This window comes from Coffea eugenioides, chromosome 5 (genome assembly GCF_003713205.1).
Source record: "Coffea eugenioides isolate CCC68of chromosome 5, Ceug_1.0, whole genome shotgun sequence".
Taxonomy (NCBI): Eukaryota; Viridiplantae; Streptophyta; class Magnoliopsida; order Gentianales; family Rubiaceae; genus Coffea; species Coffea eugenioides.
Window position 1 is genome coordinate 35,687,274 of NC_040039.1, and position 23,406 is coordinate 35,710,679.

Consider the following 23,406-nt stretch of genomic DNA (forward strand, 5'->3'; position numbering starts at 1 on the left):
AGGTCGTTTATGTGACAACAAGTGAATCCACGGGGGATTATGTATAATCTATCCTTTTAACTGTATCTAGAGAACTCTTTCTCAGACCAGTATGAACTCTGAACTACTAGGTAGGGATTCAGTCTGGGTCCACTTTATTCTTCTCCACATTAGTCAAATTCCAATTATCCTCCACAAGTGACGTTGTTCGATACCTTTAGCATCTATTGACTATAGAATCTTGGTTACAGGCCAGTCAGCTGATGGTTCACGACCAGGCGACTTGGTTGTAAGACTTGCCAAGGTCAAGTTTTCCCAGGCCATAAGTTTTCCTGGCTTATACAACTTTCATGATCCCTCAAACAATACTTAATTTGGCTCCTAATCTACCAATCTAGTTTGTAGGTTGTTAGCCTTTTACTCTTTTGATGCCTTCCTTTGAAATGATCTCCAGAAATTTGTTGTTCCACTTCAAATATTACATGCTTTGTTTGCTCAGCTTCCATACCATTGAATATTGTTGTTCCACTTCCAACGACACAGACCCCTGGAACTATCTTGACTCTTACTGTGGAAATATTACATACAATCCTAACAGTCCTTCCGGCAGCATTTACAGAGCCAATCTGAATTTCTTGCTTTACAATCTGTCTTCGCATGCATCTCGGACAGACAACAATGGCTTCTATAATTTCAGTACTGGCGATGACCCTTCAAACAAGGTCTATGGCCTCTTTCTCTGTCGAGGTGATGTCAACACTGATGTTTGCAAAGAATGCGTCGCAGATGCCCACACACGACTACTTCAGGAGTGCCCGAATCAAACAGCTGCTATTGTTTGGTATGACGAGTGCTTGGTACGTTTTTCTGACCAGACGATCGTCTCCAAGGCTGATTTGGGAGAGAATGTGACTAGGCGCAATCCATTCGATGTCCCTGGACCTGACTGGGACAAATTCAAAATGGTATTGATCAATTTGTTGCATAACGCTGCGGATGAGGCTGCAAATCATACCATGGGCAAAAAGTTTGCTGTCCAAGAAGGGAATTATTCCACTGATCAAAAGAGATTGTATACCCTTACGCAGTGCACACCAGATCTATCCACTCGTGACTGCAAAAAGTGCCTCACAGAGGCTATAATGGATGTACCCGCGTGCTGTTCCAAGAAGCAGGGAGGGAGAGTACTTTATCCAAGCTGTAATCTGAGGTATGAGGTCTCCAGCTTCTATGATAATGTGTCCTCTGCCTCGCCAAACTCTCCTGGCGGTCCTCCTCCTAATTCCACTGAAGGTAAGTTCTGCAGCCTTGCTATGGCCGTCTCTTCTTGGAATTGGTGTTGAATACAATCTTAATTCTTACAATTTCTTGTTTGTAGTAAATTCTAGGTCGAAAATGAAAAGCACTAAATTTACATCCTTCATTTTAAATTCATACCTTTGTTATTGGAATTAATATTATTGAAGTTAGTAGAATATGTAAATATAGGATGAAGGGTGTGAATTCACTTTCAAACGAAAGGAGACCACCACGTAACTTAATGAATTTTCTAAGTCAAATTTTAGTTGAGTACGTAACAGTAAGATTTCCGCATCAGCACATCTTACTGATCACATGCATCATCATTTGTAATTTATCGAAGATTTTAAGTGGTCATACTTCTTAGGACAGTAAATTTAGTCTTTTTGCAAGCATTAGCACTGTAATAACTATTGAATATATGTTGAAGTAGAATTGTTATGGACATTACGGAATCCCTTTAACTGTGATGGCCTGACGTGCATTACGTTTTTATTTAGTTATCTATCCATTTATCTATTATATGGTTTTTAAAAATCATATACTTATGTTATAATTTTATTTTGATTGGTTGATCAGCATACATGAAAATAAAGTGCATTTGAGAAAGTTTTTGCATTCAATTTGCTAGAAACATTTACATAGTGTAAAAGGGCTCAAGTTCATGGAAAATTTTGCAATGATTAATCAAATGGAAAAAGTTTGGTATTTTTAATTTAACTTTTGTGTGTAACTAAAATAGTACATGAGTTATATTATGGGGGGTATTGATTGCAAAATTACGTTAAAAAAATGAAATTTCTATGGCATAATGCAAAGAAGAATCCATTTTAGTTTTTCCAATTTTAGACAAAGACATTCAAGAAGATCGAGGATGTATTGTAAGCATGTAAAAGATTTTCCGTTATAGTGCAATATAATTTGTTTGCTAGTTTAAAATCTGATATTAAATAAGTAAATTAATGGTACTTCTTCGTGGTTTAATGTTTTGCCTCTTAACCTCTTGTGGTTTCAAAATCGCAATTTTACCTTAGTTGTGCTTTGGTAACGAGGAGGTTGGCTCATGAACTAAAATATTAGGGATATATATGTAATTTTACTATCAAAATAAAAAATAATATATATATATATATAATTGAGTTGGCTCATGAACTATCGAGTTGAATAGCTTTGAACTCGAGTTCGAATTCGAGTTCGACTTGATTAGGTTGAGCATGCCTCGAGTTTGATGTTGATTGAGCTCAAGTTATCATGAGCAACACATCGAGCTCAAGTCGAGCTTTGAATTGAGTTGCTCGTAAGCGGTTCGATTCGTTTATAACCCTACCAATGACTCGACCATCCGGCCGAAAGGATTTCCAATTTGATTGAAGAATGAGTTGGTCCGATCAAACCTGTTTGACATGGTGGTTCAATCAGAGAGTTCGGTTTTCCAGTTGATTGGGTTCTTTTTTTTAATACAATTGTGGATCATTGTTTTTGAAATAAAGTGTAATATAATTTTTACTAGATTTGTATGTTGGATTTCCACTTAAATGTGTAAAAACTTTTACTACTTGCTTAGTTTTTACTTGATAATTAAATGTTTTATTAAATAAACTTGTTTACTATTTTGTTAGAAAATTAATTCTTTTAACTTTCAAACTTACAATATTTGAGTTGTTAAAAACTATTTTATTTTTGAAAGATAAAATAATAAAAATGATGCTATACCTTTGAAAATAAGTGATACAATTTTGTTATATATTTGAATGTGTTATTTATTTATGTACAAGTACAGTAAAATGAAATTAAATCTTCTATTAATATTTGTATGTTCACTGTATATCATTCAAAGTATAATAATTAGTATCTAAAAGTACTTTATTGCTATTTTATATTTGTAAATATTAATTTGCATATCTAAAAGTACTTTACATGAAGAATATTAGTCCCTCTGTTTGATTTCTTGTCCAATTGAGTTTAATAACTATGCATATTGCCATGTATTCTTCATGTAGGGTCATAAAAAATCAAAATGGAATAACTAAAAACAAATACATGACAAAAGAACAAAAAACACAGCAGAGGAAACACATCGTTGGATGATTTCCCACCTCAGATTCGTGGTCTTCTGAAAGCGAAGGAAACTTATGCTATCCAATTTCACAGGACCACAGATGCGTGGTGTGAAATCATCCAACGAATAAGAAATAAGGATTTGCACTTCTACACAAGGCTACAAGTGCATAGGCTAAAGAATTTTTGGTGATTTGTCTCTCTTCTTCATTTGGTAAATAATTTTCTTCAACCTTTGTTCTTCTACAGCAATTTGGTAATATTTGGCATTGTTCTCATTTCCTTATAATCACTGGGTCTGGACAGCATCGCTTACAATGGGTAGTCGTAATTTGGTCCAAACACAGTTAAGCTTGTATATGTTCAAACCTTAGGGGAGTTTCTTAATATTAATCAATAATATTGAAAATCTCTCTTCATTTACCATCAACATGAAGCATGTGAGGCCAAAAGGTGGTGAAAAACTTTCAAAAAGAATTGAAATAAAATTATTCTTTCAAATAATGTGTTTTTGCATAGCTTTTTGGGTTAGGCTCTTCTCCATTAATTGAAGAAAATTTTTTCTCCATTACACCTAAGTAAACATGGTTATACTACTATTTTTGAAATAAAAGGTCATCCAAATTATATTTCTCGTGTTGTTTAAAGTATATTAAAAAATTCAAATTAAATTGATTAAATTTTAATATTGGATCAAACTTTACATTTTTTATTATAATTTTGGCCCATATTGCACCGTCAAAGTGTTTTGTACAAATTGAATGACAAAAAATTCATAAATGAGAATGAATTTTAAGTATGTTGATCAACTTGTGGAAGCAAAATTACTGACATAAATTTAGGCACATAAATGGTGAGAAAGTAATAGAGAGGATCTCAACTCTAGCTTTTTGTCTATGTAAGGCTGTCTCAGAGTGACTCTACCTCGAAGTTTAATAAACTTGATCTCCTATGATCAGCTGACTTTGGAAGCTAAATTAAACTAACTTTCATCCAGGCAAAGGGCGAAGCCCCCTACGGATTGCTGTCCCATTAATTGGGGTTGCTGTCGTGCTATTTATCATGGCTTTAGTTTTCCTGAAAAGAAGATTGCGGAAGAGTTATGTTGCTATGGCACTGGAAACAAGTGGTAAAGTAGATTGATTAATATTACAAACACTTCAGATTTGTTTGAACAAATGAATTAAGTCTGTTTGCTTATTTCAGGTGTAGATGGAGTTGCTGATATCTTAACTGCCGAATCTTTACAGTATAGCTTAACTGAAATTCAAATTGCCACAAATAACTTCTCGGTGGATAACAAAATTGGCGAAGGTGGATTTGGTCGTGTATACAAGGTCTTTGCATGAAATATTTTGCTTTTGTGAATTTGAATATCTACACATTTAATATTTCAATTAAATTCTAGTATGCATGTTTACTCAGGGTGTACTTGGTAATGGACAAGAAGTAGCTGTTAAAAGGCTGTCAAGGAGCTCAGTGCAAGGTGCAGAAGAATTTAAAAATGAAATTGTAGTAGTCGCAAAGCTTCAACACAGAAATCTAGTTCGGCTATTGGGATTTTGCCTGGAAGGAGAAGAAAAGATACTCATCTATGAATTTGTTCCTAACAAAAGCCTTGACTACTTTCTCTTTGGTGAGTTCAATCTAGACATACTTATAGTAATTTTTTGTTGTTCCATGTGATCTTATTCTATTTTACTTGACTTGCCATTTTATGGAAATGACGGACAAATTGCCTCTAGACAAATGTTTAATTCTAGTTTAGACCCTTAAACCACAGACGCACTCAAACTTTAGTTCTTAAACTTTAATTTTGGATACTTCACCTCCTAAAGCATCACATTTGTCACACATCATTACAATCACTCACTCAATTGTAAAAACTAATGGAATAATGGCAAGTAATGATCAAAGTGGGATGGAATATTCCATTTGTTTTAATGATTTCATTAATAATTATACTGAAGTGGGACAATGTGAAGTGTCCACAATAAAAATTTGAGAACTAAACTGAGAGTGCATTTATATTTTAAAAGCTAAAAATGTAATTTACCTATTTGATTATGCTTTCTGGAATTTTTGATTTAATAATTCTCAATGCTAGCACAATATATTGTGTTTAAATTTCCGTAGATCCAGAAAATAAACGATCATTGAACTGGTCAAGACGTTACAATATCATTGGAGGTATAGCAAAAGGACTTCTTTATCTGCATGAGGATTCTCGTCTAAGAATTGTTCATCGCGATCTCAAAGTAAGTAATATATTATTGGATGGAAATATGAGTCCAAAGATAGCAGATTTTGGCATGGCAAAGATTTGTGGAGTTGATCAATATGAAGGAAACACAAATAGAATTGCTGGGACAATGTAAGTTTTGCTCCCATACTATCCTTTCTCACATAATATCACTTTGAATCTTTCATGGAAAATTATGTACACCTCCATTTGATTGCATCATTCGGATTTTCTTTGTACTAATTATAACAATCGTTGTGGCTTGTAGTGGTTATATGGCTCCTGAATACACAAGATGGGGTCAGTTCTCAGTAAAGTCAGACGTATTTAGTTTTGGGGTTGTAATTTTGGAAATTGTGACGGGCAAGAAGAGCAGTGACTTCCATCAATCTAGAGATTCCGAAGACCTTCTTAGCTATGTAAGTACAAATTGCAAAACCTTTGCTATAGTCGTTACTTTTCTTCTTTTTTTTTTTTTGGTGTTTGCAGAACTGGGGAGGAGGATTTGATATTGGCACTCCTAATTTTCAACCTTTTATCTTTTATTTTTTTCATTATTAAATTCACCTAAACTTGCAATACCATTTTTTGTGTTAGGATTGGTCCAGAAATAAACAAACTAAAATTAAAGCAAATTAGGCGGTATAACCGACCATATAATGTTTAGGCGGTAGACACCAGTTATCTAATACTTAGGCGGTAAAACCGATCATATAAAAGGGTTTTGGCAGTCCAATAAAAACAAATAACAAAGCAAAATAAAAGACACCGAAATTTACGTGGTTCGGTCAAATTGACCTACGTCTACGGGCGGAGGAGAAGCAATATTTCTATTATGAAGAAGATATACAAAAGCCGTAGGAAAGTGGTTCCTATACCAAAGAGGCACCTAATACTAAAACACAAGAGAGTCCAAAGTATTTTTACTTCAAAAGGCTTAATGACCCAGAGGCCCAAATAGCCCACTAATGCTCTCTTGATTTGGTACAATTAAAACCTTCAATAGGCCCTTCTATTTATAGGCTCTCCAAAGGAGCCTTTCCTTCCGTTTGGCTGATGTGGGACGAAGCAAAGCATAAAGGTCAACAAATCTCCACCTTGATGAGTCCCCAACATCAAGAGATTATAAACTTGTTCCACCTTCTTCATATAAGCCCCAACGGCCCATATCACAAACAATGAACACCAATCAAGTCCAAGCATTGATTGAACTTGTAAATTGGAAAAGGTTTCATAAACATGTCAGCAGCATTCTCCTTGGTATTGATCTTTCGAACAAGGACTTTACCTTCAGTAATGATATCCCGGATAAAGTGATATTTTATATCAATGTGCTTTGTTCTCTCATAATACATCTGGTCTTTAGTCAAGTGTATAACACTTTGACTATCACAGTGAATAACGGTAACCCCCTGATGTAGATTAAACTCGCCAAATAATCCCTTCAACCACAAGGCTTCTTTGATTGCCTCGGTCACTGCCATGTATTTTGCCTCCGTAGTAAATAGAGCCACAAAGGGTTGTAAAGTAGCTTTCCAACTGACTGCACAACCCCCCAATGCAGAATACGTAGTCAGAAAGTGATCTTCTTATATGAAGATCCTCGGCGTAATCTAAATCTACAAAACCAATCAGAGTGATTTTATTTCTTCCAAACTCCAAACAAGCGTTTGAAGTTCCTTGCAAGTATCTGAGAATCCACTTCACAGCTTGCCAATGTTCTTTACCTGGACAAGACATATATCTACTAACAACACTGACTGCTTGTGAAATATCCGGACGACTACAAATCATTGCATACATAATACTTCCGACTGCACTAGAGTAAGGAATCAGTGCCATATAATCTTTCTCTTCATCTAACTGTGGTGACTGACCAACAAATAACCAAAAATGGTTAGCAAGAGGAGTACTTACAGGTTTTGCATCTTTCATGCCAAAACGCTCCAAGACTTTCTTCAGGTAATTTTCTTGGGTCAAGAACAGCTTCCTTGCTCCTCGATCTCGCTTAATATCCATGCCAAGAATTTTCTTAGTTGCTCCCAAATTTTTCATTTCAAATTCACTATTTAACTGCAGTTTCAAAGTGTAAATTTCCGACAAATTCTTGGCAGCAATGAGCATGTCATCAACATATAATAACAAATAGATAAAAGAATCATCATCTAACTTCCGGAAGTAAACACAACTATCATACATGCTCCTTGAATAACCATGACCCAACATAAAGGAATCAAACCTTTTATACCATTGTCTCAGAGACTGCTTCAATCCATATAAGGATTTCTTCAACAAGCAAACATGGTCTTCCTTACCTTCAATCTCAAAACCCTGGGGTTGCTTTATATAAATTTGTTTTTCAAGTTCGTCATGTAAGAAAGCTGTCTTAACATCGAGCTGTTCTAACTCCAAATTATACATGGTAACTAAAGCAAGCAAAACACGAATAGAGCTATGTTTAACAATAGGTGAAAACACATCATTAAAATCAACACCTTGTACCTGAGTATAGCCCTTTGCAACCAATCGTGCTTTATACCTTACATTTTCAACCCCTGGAATACCTTCCTTTTTCTTGAAAACCCATTTGCATCCAACAATTTTCTTATCTGACGGCGGCTTTACAAGAACTCAAGTTTCATTCTGATGAAGAGATTCAATTTCTTCATTCATCACAATCAACCACTTCGCAGAATCATCACAAGAAACTGATTCTGAATAGGTGGAAAACTCACCAACTGTATCAGTTTCTTCTGTAACAGACAAAGCATATGCAGCTAAATTTGCATATCTTCGTGGTGGTCGAATGTCTCTCATTGGTCTATCTCTAGCTATGGAATACTCCTCTTCTTCTGAACTATCTTCAACAATAGATTCAGGTGCATCTACTAGCACTTGTTGAATAGAAAATTTGGTCTGAGAAGGATCAGAACTACCAATATCAAGGTCCACCTGCTTCTGTGTACTATCAGTAGTACAAGGATTAAAAGACTCCTTCTTGGAAGATAACGTAGACAATTTATCAAAAGTAACATCTCTACTGATCACAAATTTTGGAGATTTGAGATCAGGACACCATAATCTGTTTCCTTTCACCCTAGAAGCATACCCAAGAAAATACACTTTTTAGCCCTAAACTCCAATTTTCCATCATTCACATGCACGTATGCCGGACACCCAAAAATCTTTAAATTGGAGTAATCAGCAAGAATACCTGACCAAACTTTCTCACGAGTTTTGAAATCAAGAGATGCAAAAGGAGAACAGTTGACAATATAACAGGCCATATTGATCGCCTCTACCCAAAAGTCATTTGTTAACCCTGCATTGGACATCATACATCTCGTTCTCTCCAAAACCGTTCTGTTCATACGTTCGACTACACCATTTTATTGAGGCGTCATTCTGACAATGCGATGCCGAACAATTCCTTCATTTTTGCAGAATCTATCAAATTCCCCTCCACAAAATTCCATGCCATTATCTGTTCTCAACCGCTTAATATGTTTTCTTATTTGTTTCTCAATCAAAACTTTTCATTGCTTGAAAGTTAGGAAAACATCATTTTTATGGTTAAGAAAATATACCCAAACTTTCGTTGAATAATCATCAATGAAAGTCAACATGTACCTGGCACCTCCTTTAGAAGGAGCACGAGAAGGCCCCCAAAGGTCTGAATGAATGTAGTCCAAAATTCCTTTTGTCTTGTGAACTACCGGCAACTGGAAGCTAACTCTCTTCTGCTTTCCAAAAATACAATATTCACAAAATTCCATCTTTTCAATATTCTGGCTACCAAGAAGACCTCGTTTACATAAAATAGATAAGCTTTTCTCACTCATGTGCCCCAATCTCATGTGCCACAATTTGGTGAAATCAGAATCGGACAAAGTTGATGTTGAAACAGCAGCAGCACCTGTAACAGTAGATCCCTGCAAAATATATAAAGTACTAGATTTGTGTGCCTTCATAACAACAAGAGCACTTCGACTGATTTTGAGAACTCCACCTCCAGCTGAATACCTGCACCCAATAGACTCAAGAGTACCCAAAGAGATGAGATTTTTCTTTAAATCTGGAACATGTCTAACATCTGTGAGCGTCCTCACAATACCATCGTACATTTTAATTCGGATTGTGCCTTTGCCAACAACTTTACAAACAGCGTTGTTACCCATTAAAACAACTCCATCTTCAGTTGATTCATATGTTGAAAATCAGTTCCTATTGGGACACATGATACGAACAACCCGAATCTAAAATCCACTCATTGTTAGATTTAAAATTATTTTTTATTGCATAGAAAATGGTTCCATTATTCTCATCAACTACAATACTAGTCTCGGTGGTCTCACTCTTTTTCTCCTTTTGCTTTTCTTTATTTTTCAATTTAAAGTAATCAGAGATAACATGGCCCTTCTTTTTACAATAGTGGCACACCACATTTTTATGTCTGGACTTGGATCTACTTCTTTTTTCTGTGTTTCTCTTTTCAGATCTACCGCCAACAAACAAACCATTGGCTTGACTCCTACTAGTTTTCCCAGTAATATCCCTATCTATCTGCTCTTTAGATTTTAATGTAGATTTAATTTTTCGATACGAAATTATTTCCTTTCCATAAATCATAGTATCACGAAAATGCTTAAAGGACTGGGGAAGGAAACACAAAAGTAATAGGGCCTGATCTTCATCATCAATTTCGAATCTATATTCCCCAAATCTATAATAATATAATCAAATTTATCAAGATGGGAGAGTATAAATGTACCTTCAGACATCCGAAGCATATACAAACTTTGCTTCAGATATAGCTGATTCCCGACAGTCTTCTTCATATAAAAGACTTTCAATTTATCTCACATAGTCTTGGCCGAAGTCTCCGTTGCTACCTCACACAATACCTCATCGGAGAGATTTAAGATTATGCTGGATCTGGTCTTCTTATCCATCGCAGCAAAATTTGCATCTGTCACATCCTTTGACTTTTTCTTGATTCCGTGTATCGCTAGGTCAACTCCGTCTTGAACCAAAATGGCCTCCATCTTGAGTTGCCACATGCCGAAGTTGACATTCCTGTTGAATTTCTCGACAACCGTCTTTGTTATTGTCATTGTTGCCACAAAATCTATAATCTAAAGTTTGTCTCAAAAACTAGTCAAAAAAATACGCAAATTTCGTGAGCGAGTCTCACAGGATGAGCGGGCCCCATGAGATGAGCGGGTCCCACAGGTTGAACGGGCCCCACCAGATGAACGGGCCCACAGGATGAATGGGCTCCACGAGATGAACGAACCCCACAGGATGAATGGACCTCACGAGATGAACCTGTTTTACAAAATATATCAACCAACTCTGATACCAGTTTATTAGGACTGGCCCAGGAATAAACAAACTAAAGTTAAAACAAATTAGACAATATAACCGACCATATAATGTTTGGCAGTAGACACCAGCCATATAATACTTAGGCGGTAAAATCGATCATATAAAAGGGTTGTGGCAACCCAATAAAGACAAATAACAAAGTAAAATAAAAGATACAGAAATTTACGTGGTTCGGTCAAATTGACCTACGTCCACGGGTGGAAGAGGAGCAATATTTCTACTATGAAAAAGATACACAAAAGCCATAAAAAAATGGTTCCTAGGCCAAAGAGGTACCTAATACTAAAACATAAGAGAGTCCAAAGTATTTCTACTTCAAAAGGCTTAATGACCCAAAGACCCAAATAACCCACTAATGCTCTCTTGGTTTAGTACACTTAAAACCTTCAATCGGCCCTTCTATTTATAGGCTCTCCAAAGGAGCCTTTCCTTCCGTTTGGCCGATGTGGGATGAAGCAAAGCATAAAGGTCAACATTTTGTGTGAACTAGACCAAAATGGCACGATAATTTATGAACTACCTGCCCTAAATAAATACGTATTTCTGTTTATGTGCTTCTCATGGAAATTTTTAGATGTCGGATACAAGACTTGTCATAATTGCTATTCTTTCTCTCGTTTGTACGTTGGCACACACTCAAAGTAGAATACTTGTAAACTTCAATAAAGACCATTGTACTCTTTCCCAGGTTATACTTAACTACAATGATGGGAAAAAAGGTTGTGATTCGAAATCTTTTATGAATAAATCTTATATACATTGACCGTGTAAACACTATCACCGTTGGATTCATGACATGTGTGTAAAAGTTGAATTTGAATTTCAAATTTTGCATAATTGTTGTTCATCCAATGCTGACAACAGTGTATACACTATCAATATAAAAAAGATTAATCCATCTTTTTATATGGTTAAACTTGAAATAGAGAGTATTGAATATTGCCTATTGTGAATATTGACATTACCTATATATCTATTTAAGCTAATTGAAGTTTTAAGAATGTACACCTCATGAGTGGGATTATTTCGAAAAGGCTTGGAACCATTGGAGACGCGGCCAAACTTTAGCTCTTTTGGATTCAAGCACTGGAGATTCTTATGCTAGAAATGAAGTTATTCAATGCATCCAAGTTGGCTTACTATGTGTTGAAGAAGATGTCATTAAAAGACCAACAATGTCTTCTGTGGTCTGCATGCTCAATCCTGGTTCTGTTCCCCTACCAACTCCACACTATCCGGCAGTTTTCCGGAGCCATGGATCGGAGAGCAGGGTAGACGAGCTGAAAGTTGATCAATCCAACACTCAAAGAATTTCAGCTCCAAGCTCTGTCAATGATGCATCAATTACTGAACCATATCCCAGATGAAGGAAGAAATGGGCCAATTCTAGAAGAAAATATCAAGTTCATCATCAGCATTATGTTGTAGATTTTGAAGCATGATTCATTTACCAGGAAGGTATCTAAATTTGCCCACTATTGTTGGAAATTAGGGGATCGTTTCAATGTTTGCTTCTTCACACTAATTGACTTCTTCCACCTTAGGGGTATAAGGATGTGCTTGAAAGAAAATACAAGTTGTTGTCGCTCTTTAGATATTTTTTAAAAATAGAAGAGCAATTTTATTTATGGACATTAATCCCCATCTGATCGAACAAACAATATGTCTTGAACTTTTATCATTTGTACATAGCAAAGTTTGCTTCCAAACTGAGTCTATCAATTATATCATTGTACCAACGAATTATGAAGGATAGCCTAGGTTTACAATGTATACGTTTGGTAACAAAACCAATATAAAGGCTGTCTTGGTTCACAATTCTTGGAGTGTGTTATTAGTTAAAGGAGTTTAAAGTATATCAGATTCATCCTGATTTTGGACTTTTCCAGCATTCAATGATTTATTATCACCTAAGCTTTCTTAAGTATTCTATTGTAATAACAATAAAGTTTTTACCATAAAAATTCAATAGAAATGCAATGTTAGCCATTTTAACATAAAATTTAGATTTTAACCAAAACCTTAGTTATTTTAGTTATAAAACTAAATAATCAAACCAAATTAACTAATAAAATACACTTAAAAATACGTAAAATAAATCCTTATCAAATACCCCCACACTTGAACCATTGCTTGTCCTCATGCAATAAGAAATACAAACCAACAATGATCCAAAATTTGAAGATAAATATATGTACACAATCAATTTCATATTCTCAAAACAAGGTAAATAACAATTATGCAATCTTTCATTAATTCTCAAGTACTCATAATATCAAGTAAAGGAGAGCCAATTATACCACCATTATAACAAATTCAAGTCAATTTCTACCTCCAAAGGAAGAGAATTTCAATTGCACTCTCGAAACTAGCAATGCCCAATTTGCACCCAACTAGACAGTTAAATATCTTTGTCAATGAGATTTAACTTTCTGGTGAGTTCATTACTATAGTTTCATCAAAATATCTTTGTTGCAAAAATTTTGCGGTCTGCTATCTTTACAATTCATGCAAAATAATAAAGGTTTTTTATAACCCATCAGCTGTTTGATAAATTGCCTCTTTCAAACTAAGTTCAAAATTCGTTCAACGCCTTGGCTGCTAGTTCATGCCTCCAAGTATAGTCATCAGCCCATCATCTCTACCTCGTTCAAACACTAGCAATCATCATCTTCATGATAATAATTTTTTTTTTTTCTAGCCAAAGGTGAAATCCATTCCGGTTCAATAGAAAAAAGTTCTACATTCTTTAAGGATTTTGTGCTAATTCCAAGGAACGGCTTGGGTAGTGGTGCGGCAGTCCATGGCTGCCATCTGCCCACCTGATGGAGGGCAGCCTGCCCCTCCTACCTTTCAACGCAAATCCTTTTCAGAGTTGTTCACGAAGAATTCACAGCAGCCGACGCTATCCTTTGCGGCACAGGAGGCTACACACAAAGGGGAACCTGCGTTGATTTTCCCACAGGCAGCGGTCGAAGCTCTAGCCAGTCCATTTCGTTTCGCATTGATTGGGAAATTCTCTAGACGTAGACCGAAGTTGGAGGAGGTGAGGAAGTTCATTGCATCGCTGGATTTACGTGAGAACCCGGTGGTGGGCTTGTTGGACGTAAGACATGTGTTAATTCAGTTGAACAATGAAGCTGATTTCCATCGTGTATGGTTTAGGAGGATCTGGTATGTGTCTTCCTTCCCCATGAGAGTATTCAAATGGACCACGGACTTCCATGTTGACAGGGAGTCGTCGGTGGTTCCGCTCTGGCTTCAATTACCAAAACTCCCGCTGCACTTTTTCAATAAGGAGGTGATTTTCCAGATTGCGTCTATGGTAGGTAACCCTTTGCTAGTTGATGCGGCTACCCTTGCAGTGTCACGGCCAAGTGTTGCACGGGTGTGTGTTGAGATGGATTTGTTGCGTTCGACACCGTCGCGGGTTTGGATTGGCAATGGAAATCATGCTGGTTTTTGGCAAGAGCTGGTGGTGGAGAACCTTCCAAGGTACTGCTCACATTGTTTCCGCCAAGGTCACGATGTGGAGACTTGTCATGTTTTAAAGCCCGAGTTGCGAGGAGCATCTGGTCACCATACCAAGACTACTGGAACAACACAACTACGGTTGGCAGAGACGTCGAATACAGACATGCCTGATGGCCCTTTGGAGGGTAATGGAGAAAGGCCATCGGTATTGATACAAGATGAGGCAGTAATTGATGGGGCAAAGGGAGAAGTTAATGAGACTGTGACTGGCAAAGCGCTAGTTGCTCACGATCAGTTAATAGGTGGTACGCCTCACGAAGCTGAGCAAGGTGACCAGGTGCAGCAGTCCTGTGCTACTATACCAGCGCAGCAGGAGAGGAAAATGGAGGAGGATTATGGGACGGTGGCGGTAGAAGGTATCGAGGTGGTGCTGCCACATGACAAAGGAGAGGAACGTTCTGAAGATGTGGGGAGTGGGTTGCCCGCGAGGGTGGTCGTACGTTCTGCTGAGGGGCAAGTTGAAGACATACAAGATACTCAACGAAGGGTCGGTACCCTCTCCCCTAGGGGCAAGGATCTTATCCGACAAGAAGAGTCATCACTAGAGACCGGGCATATAGACACGGGGGGTACCCTGGAACTAGAAGAAGTTGTTCGTAAGGAGCGAATGGATGCAAGGTCGCGTGGTCTCCGGGTTGGTCTCCCGTCAGATAGAACACTACGCTCCATGGTTAGTTCTTCAACAAATTCTTTTTCTGTCCTTTCTGATGATTAAGTTACTTTTTTGGAATATAAGAGGGGTAGCTCGTGCTCCTAATTTAAGGCGGTTAAGGAAACTTATTAAATTGTATGATCTTCAATTGGTGGTTGTTGTTGAACCTAAGTTGAGGGTGGAGTCAATTACTGATATTAGAATTAAATTGGGGATGGATTGTTGCATGTTCAATCATTGGGGTTCTGTTTGGATTTTCTACCGGTCATTGTTTACGTGTCAGATTACAGGGGAGTCTCCCCAACATATAACTATTAGAGTACAATCTCATCTTTTCCAAGACTCCATTATTTTGTCTTGTATACACGCGAAGTGTACGCAGCAGGACAGAGAGGATTTGTGGAATGCACTTTTGCAGGATAAACCCGCCTTCAATCCTTGGTTTTTGGTGGGGGATTTCAATGTGGTCACAAATACAGAGGAGAAGAGGGGTGGATTGCCATTTAGACCGTCGGAGGGATCAGACTTTCTGAATTTTATGGCGCTAGCTGGTGTCAGTGATGCGGGATTCTCTGGGTCAAGGTTTACATGGTGTAATAATCGTTCGGGAACGGCGCGGATCTGGAAGCGTCTGGATCGCTTACTTCTGTGTGGGAGTGCAATGGAGCTACCGTACCAATTCATGGTGCAACATTTAGGCCGTGACCCGTCGGATCATGCTCCCTTGTTGCTATCGGTGGATACGAGGCTAGACAATAAACCCAAGCCGTTTCGTTTCTTAAACATCTGGACCACTCATCCTGATTTTCTGGGGGTTATCAAGGACTGTTGGGTTCATCCAGTCAATGGCTCTCCTTTGCAAGTATTGGCATCGAAGTTGAGGAATGTTAAAAATGCCCTCAAGCAGTGGTCTAGGACGACATTTGGGGATATTTTTGAAGGGGTACGTAGTGCAGAGCGTGTGGTAACCGAGTCTGAGACAGCATACGACCTCGATCCTACTGAGCAGCGACGGAGCGAGTTACATCATGCTCGGGCTCGATTGCGCCGAGCGCTTGTAGTTGAGGAGGGTTTTTGGAGACAAAAGGCGCGGGTTAAGTGGCTTTCGGACGGAGATAGGAACACCAAATATTTCCACTCCTTGGTTACGGAAAGGAGACGTAGGGCAGTAATTCATCGAGTCAGGGGTACTGCTGGAGAGTGGATCGAGGGGGAATGCCAAATTGGGGAGGCAGCGGTGGGTTTCTTTAAGGATCTTTTCACGGCAGAGGGGGATCTTCCCTCCCTTACCGGTCTGGAGATCATACCTAAACTGATAACAGACCAGGAAAACTCACGGTTAACGGACATTCCATCTCTTACAGAAGTTAAAGACATAGTCTTTGCTATGGATGGAGAGAGCGCAGCCGGCCCGGACGGGTTTACAGGGAAATTCTTTACCTTTGCTTGGGAGGTAGTGGCATCGGATTTATACCGGGCGGTTGTCAGCTTTTTCTGCGGTGCTGAACTACCTAGGAGTATCACGGCTACCTCAATTGTGTTGCTGCCAAAAGTGGAGAACCCCCAAGATTTTAAGCATTTTCGTCCAATCAGTCTGTGCAACTTTACTAACAAAATCATCTCCAAGCTGTTATCGGCAAGGTTGGCGATGATATTACCCCGGATTATATCTCCACAGCAAAGCGGGTTTGTCCAAGGGAGGCAGATTACAGATAATTTCTTGTTAGCTCAGGAGTTAGTAGCCGATATCGAGAAATCAAATCGGGGTGGCAATGTGGTCATCAAGTTAGACATGATGAAGGCTTATGATAAAGTCTCATGGCCCTTTCTCCTACAGGTGCTACGATATTTCGGATTCAGTGAGACCTGGATAGACATGATTTGGCGCTTAATATCGAATGTGTGGTTCTCGGTACTTGTTAATGGTGGTTCAAACGGCTTTTTCAGATCTTCACGGGGTTTACGGCAAGGGGATCCAATTTCACCAGCCTTATTCGTTATCGGAGCTGAGGTGCTGTCTAGAACCCTCAACATGCTACCCACACAAAGAGGATTTACTCCGTTCAAAGTTCCTCCTCATTGTTCTATAATTACGCATTTGGCATTCGCCGATGACGTGATTATCTTTTCCAGTGGGGCCAAGTCATCCCTACGTCTGATTAAACGGGTTTTGGATGATTATAATGAGGCATCAGGTCAGCGAATCAACCCTCAGAAGAGTTGTTTCCTTACTCATCCACGGGCACCATCTCAGAGGGCAGCGGTTGTTAACCAGATACTAGGGTATAATAAACGCGACTTTCCAATACGGTACCTTGGTTGTCCCTTGTATACCGGAAGGAGCAAGAAGGTTTACTATACGGATATATACAATGCGGTGGCGAATCGGATTTTGAGTTGGAAAAACCAGATATTATCGCTAGGAGGCAGGGTGGTGTTGATTCAGAGCGTGTTATCCTCTATGCCAATTCACTTGCTGGCAGCCGCGTCCCCTCCAAAAGGGATGTTGATGGTCATAGAGAAATTGTTCGCCAAGTTCTTGTGGGGATCTTCGAATTTCGGGGATAAATTCCATTGGATACGTTGGGCAGATTTGTGTCGGCCGAAGGATGAAGGGGGTGTAGGCCTGCGGGGTTTGAAACAGGTCTACGACTCATTTTCCATTAAACTCTGGTGGAAATTTCGACAACAACAATCATTATGGGCAAAGTTTATGTCCCAGAAGTATTGTGCAGGTCATCACCCTTGTCTTGCTGATATTGGGCATCCGGGATCCCAAGTTTGGCAGAGGATGGTTACAATGCAGCGTTTTGGGGAGGATAATATTAGCTGGGTAGTTCGGGAGGGGGCTTTGGACTTTTGGCATGATAATTGGATGGGGTCAGGTGCGCTTTGTGACAAGGTTGAGGTCTTCCATGATCATTCGGTGGTTGATTTTGTAGATCGGCGGGCTTGGAATGTGGACATGCTCCATCAATTCTTGGATGGAGAATTGGTTACGCAGGTTTTGGAGATTGACCCTCCTACCGATAGGGGAAATGATACAATGGTATGGGCATTGACGAACTCGGGTGTTTTTTCCACTGCATCGGCTTACTCATTGATCCGTCAATCCAATGACAATTCTTGGCTTTTTGGTCGTATATGGCAGCAGGGTCTTCCAGTCAAGGTTTCTTTCTTTATGCTGCGACTACTACAGGGGAGGCTCCCTCTTATGGATCGCCTAAAGAGGTTTGGGGTTTGTGGCCCATCTAGATGCTTGTGTTGTCAGAATCCCCAGGAGGAGGATTTGAATCATGTGTTTTGCTCAGGAGAAGGGGCACGATTGGTCTGGCGACACTTCGAGAGTACTGCTGGTGAGTTTAGTGGGGTGCATACGGTGCGTCATATGGTGTGGTCTTGTTGGTTAAGGAGGGGGACTAATGATCGTGTAAAGTTTTTGCATAATATACTTCCTTCGGTGGTATGCTGGGTTTTATGGAAGGCTAGGAATGAAGGGGTGTTTGAAGGTCGGAAGATGAGGATCAGGCCTACGGTGAATCGGATTGTTCAGTTTCTGCATGATTTCCTTCAGTCACGGTTCCCGGGGGTGCAGCCTTCTGCCCCTACATGGGAAGGGTTGCTTCTCGAATTAGGTAGTCATCAAAGGCGGATGGTTATTAGGCCAGTTTACTGGGTAACTCCACGTAGAGGCTATAAGTTGAATTCAGATGGATGTTCTCGGGGGAACCCAGGAAGGAGTGGGGGGGGTGGGCTTGTGCGGGATAGTCGAGGAAATTTTGTATTCGGCTACGCGGAGCCCTTCGGGGTGATAACCAGCATGCAGGCGGAACTTCGAGCGTTGCTATGGGGCGTTAGACATTGTGTGATTCGAGGGTGCTTGGAGTTACACTTAGAGGCGGATTCTCTCACCCTGGTTCACATTGTTCAAGGGACTAGTGCTTGTCCTTGGCGTTTACAGAGAGATCTGGATGAGTTGATGATGTTCAAGCAATATTTCACATCGATCACACACTGCTACAGGGAAGCAAACGCACCTGCAGATCATTTGGCAAATTTTGGTGCTGATTCTAGTGCAGGTCATGTGTTTAATACATTCTCAGAATTGCCGCAATTGGTTAGGGGGGCTATTAGATTAGATCGATTAGGATTTCCTACGTTTCGTACACGGTGTCTGGCATGAATTGGAATAAGAAGCAGAAAAGGCCAATGAAGGTGAAAATGGCGGTTAGAAGGACATCAAGGGAGGAAGATTGACTGCTAAAATCTTCAAAGATCATCCTTCAGATTCACTGGAAGACATCCTGATATGGAAAAATGAAGATTTAATCTTAATTTCAGTTTTTAAATGCTTAAACTTTCACTAGCTTGTAAATTTATTGTCAAATTGTGGTTTGATGGCAGGGAGTTTCGTCCTTTTTTAAGGGGAAACTCTGCCGAAATTTTTATAAAATAATAAAATAAAAAAAAAAAAAAAAAAGTCAATTTCTCATCCTTAACCAATTTTATACGCAAGTAACTCATATGGTCAATAATATGCTTCCTAAACCCATGATCAACTTCTTATTTTTGTTAAAGAGGGATTTATTTTACTTACTCTTTGTTTTTTTTTATGTATATATTTTAAGGGTTAAATATTACTTAAATTGTGAAAAATGCCTTTTGACGCGAAGATCGACATTTTTAGATGAAGATCACCGGTTACTCAACATTTCACATATTCAAGTTGCTTTTCATACTCTTAATTTAAGTACCGTTTTACGCAAAAGTCAACATTTGTAGATGAAGACTCCCGGTTACTTAGTACAAAAACCATTGGAGTAGAATAACCTTTTTTTTTTGGTAAATGATACAATAATATTCCCTCTAAAGAATAATCATGAGAAAAGTATGACACTTATTGACCATATTAATTTCTTATCTTATAAAATCAGATAAAAAGAAGAATTTTTTTATCAAATATGCAAAATGTAGGCATAATTTTCTCCACTTTACAAGATATACTTTCCTACAAATGCAAAAATTATAATCACATAATAGTCATTTTCAAATTAAATGAGAAAAGAAGTTTCAAAACCACATATATTTATTTCAAAAGGATAAGTGACAAAATTTATTTATTTATTATGGTTAATAACATATATATGTATAAGGTTTTGGAAAAATTTTGACAGAGTCTCCCCTTAAAAGTGGACTAAAACTCCCTACCAGCAACCACAAGAAACACAATTTAAGCATAAGAATTATATCAAACACAACTAAAACCACAAGTACCACACATATTTCTCCCCCCGCACTTAAATTACACATTGTCCTCAATGTGTAGGGAAGGAAATAAACAAAAGTAGAAAAGAAAAGAAAGAAGTACTTCCCAAGTCAATGGCTGAGATCCTTATCAGCCACTAATCACGAACCACTGTCAACATACAAGTACCTACCACATAAAAAACAAAAAAATTAAAATGAAGTTAAACAACTTAAGATCCACAAGATAAGACAATAAGGCAAGCAAATACAGCAACAAAAGATGGCATCTTTAGTGTGCCAAATCAGGCATCCCCCTCGGCATCATCGTCATCCTCTGCATCACGATTGGGTGGTGAATGAATGCCCAAATGATCTTCAATTCGGCTTAGACGATTCCTAACGTCAGCGAACTGGAATGCAAAGTCCTCCATATGATCAAAAAGTCGCTGCCAATTAGTTTGTGGTGGAGGAGGAGGTGGTGCTGCAGTAGATGGTCCAGCTTCATCCCGACCATGTCTAGCCTTCTGTCTTCGCTCCTGAACAGGGCGTGGAATGTCCCCCGTGCCAATACCAAGGCGGCGAAGAGTAGTGATAGTCATCTCAGCACGTGGTGGAACATACTCCCGCCGCATGCCTTCCAATCGAACCTCAAAACGGGTGAAGATTAAAGTCAGTAGACGAGGAAATGAAAGTTTGAAGGACGTTGTCTTACGCCTCGCCGTAGACCTAATGTGGTTGATGATGATGTTTGGCAATGAAATTCGAGCATACGGGGAAGTTCGGTTGTGGAACATGTAATCAAGGAAGTAAATATCGCTCTTGCGAACCTCCGTATGCCCCGTCTTCTTTGGGACGACATTGTGAGCCATCATGTAAATGATAAGCCGATGACGAGGTTCAAAGACATTTGCCAAAATGGTCTCCTTCCTTGTAGAGCAAAAAGGTTGGTACTCAAGACCAAACCTAGTCATGGCCAGCGAGGGATCCCATCTCCTATTCGGGGGAACAAACTCCTTCTTCAAATCTACTGGACGGCCGTCATCCATACACCCCAAAATAGCAGCCAAATTCTGACGTGACAAGGTGATTCGTCTTCCACGCACCCAGGACTCAACTATTTCTCCACTATAGCGCGCCTTACTTTCAATGTTGGCGTAAAACTCGCGCACCAAGTCGGGGTAGTAATGGTTTGGTAGGGTGAGAATCGGAGCCCATCCTAGCTGAGCAAAAGCATCTGAAATGTTGTACATCATCTCAACTGGTGGACTGATGTGCATCTCGAACAAAAACTCCAAATTAGCACGCGCCTCATGCCACTCCTGATTCCTGCGAGTGTTGAACCTAGCACTGTCAAATACCGATTTTTCCGCTCCACGGGAGGTGCCCTCACCAGGTCGACGGCTAACTGGTGAAGGAGAAGGTGAATTCTCCTCATCAGTCACCTCCATCTCTTCATTAACCTCCCTCTCCTCACTACTAGAGGATGAAAGTACCGCTCTTCTTCCCCTTGGCATAGTACTTAAAAAAATATTTCAATTATCCACATGTACTACAACTCATTATTTGGCAACAAAAATCCAGAATTAATCCAAATAAGCTCAAATACAATTGCTCAAGTTCTAATCATTCAATGATCGTACAAAACAAGACATATTTTCTGCCTAAAGTTGCCCAAAATCACCAAATTACACAAGATATGTATCAATTATAATTTAATTAGTAAAAATAGGAACAATTATGATTATAACTATTTAGAATTAATAATAATAATATGCTTTTAGCTATAATCATATTTAGGCAAAAATTAAACTAACTAACTCACCAAATCAACCAAATTACTTGCTATACACAATGCACATGCTAAAATATCATCAACTAACCATTCTTAACCATAATTAGTCATCACCAATAGCTCAAAAACATCCTAAATCCATTTTTCAATTTCTTCCAAATATAGCAATTGTGAATTTTGAAAGCAATAATGACCAACAAATTGCTACATTTAAACATGTAAACATGCTTAAACAATCTTAATAAGCATGAATAAATTCAAAAATGGTCATATACATCATCAAATTTTCGAAAATAAAAGATGTCAGATAGCTCAGGATAAAAAAAAATATGACTTTCTAAAATCAAAAGATTTGATGAAGAAACTTACCTCAAATCACGTAGAAGGAAGTTTGGTGATGCTAAAAATATCAAAAGCCCTATGAAACAACCTCCAATTGACCTCCAATTGAAGAAATTAGAGTTTAAGAACCCTAACCTTCAATCCCTCAAAAACCTGATTTTAGGTGTTTTTCTTGGATTTTAATCGGTTAAAAAGGTTGTATGAAGCTCAAAAGGTGTTGGGTTGATGATTTCTAGCAAGATGATGGAGTAAAAATGAAGATTTGTGAGTTGGGTAGAAAGCAAGAGGAAAAACGCGTCTGCGAGATGAAGTTTGAAGAAGAAGAAATGCTGGAAATCGCGTTTCTACAACCTATATTCAGTCACATAAAACGCGACTTTTTAGTCGCGTTTCCTGCACAAATCTTGTAGGAATGAAAACGCGGCTGTGTTGGAAAATGCGACTTTTAGTCGCGTTTTTGAGTTTTGATCCAGGCTTGAAAACGCGATTTATCATAAAAACGCGATTAAATGTCGCGTTTTGTAGCGCATTTTCATTATTCTCGTTGCAGAATTGAAAACGCGCTTCATAGAAACGCGACTTTGTGGTGTGTTTTCTTTGTAAACGCGTTTTCTGCTGCGACTTTTAGCAGAATTTCAACTTTTCAAAAATTACACCAAGTACCTCAATCACTCAAAATGCATCATAGATCATTTCTTTACCAATTTTATCGATGTGCACACATGTAAATTGATAAAAACATGCATTTTACCCCTTTTTGACGGATCAAATACATCTTTAACGCAAATCAAGGGGTTGAGTGGCTTGATCAAAGTTCGCCTTTTTTTTATCTCAAATGGTCATTCTTGCTTCCAATTGCCAACCCTATAGCAC

General features: G+C 38.6%; 2 protein-coding genes across 2 annotated transcripts; both read left to right on the forward strand.

Annotated features, from left to right (window-relative positions):
• Positions 1-262: 262 nt before the first annotated feature.
• On the forward strand, positions 263-12,752 carry LOC113770917 (cysteine-rich receptor-like protein kinase 10). Its single transcript, XM_027315543.1, has 7 exons — positions 263-1,272; positions 4,334-4,465; positions 4,543-4,673; positions 4,762-4,972; positions 5,473-5,710; positions 5,847-5,997; positions 12,001-12,752. Exons 1-7 carry the CDS (start codon positions 408-410, stop codon positions 12,331-12,333), a joined length of 2,061 nt encoding a protein of 686 aa, XP_027171344.1. The 5' UTR covers positions 263-407; the 3' UTR covers positions 12,334-12,752.
• A 2,614-nt stretch (positions 12,753-15,366) lies between these two features.
• LOC113771480 lies at positions 15,367-19,335 on the forward strand. The gene has a single exon (XM_027316055.1). The coding sequence runs from the start codon at positions 15,367-15,369 to the stop codon at positions 19,333-19,335; it is 3,969 nt and encodes a 1,322-aa protein (XP_027171856.1).
• Positions 19,336-23,406: the final 4,071 nt, after the last annotated feature.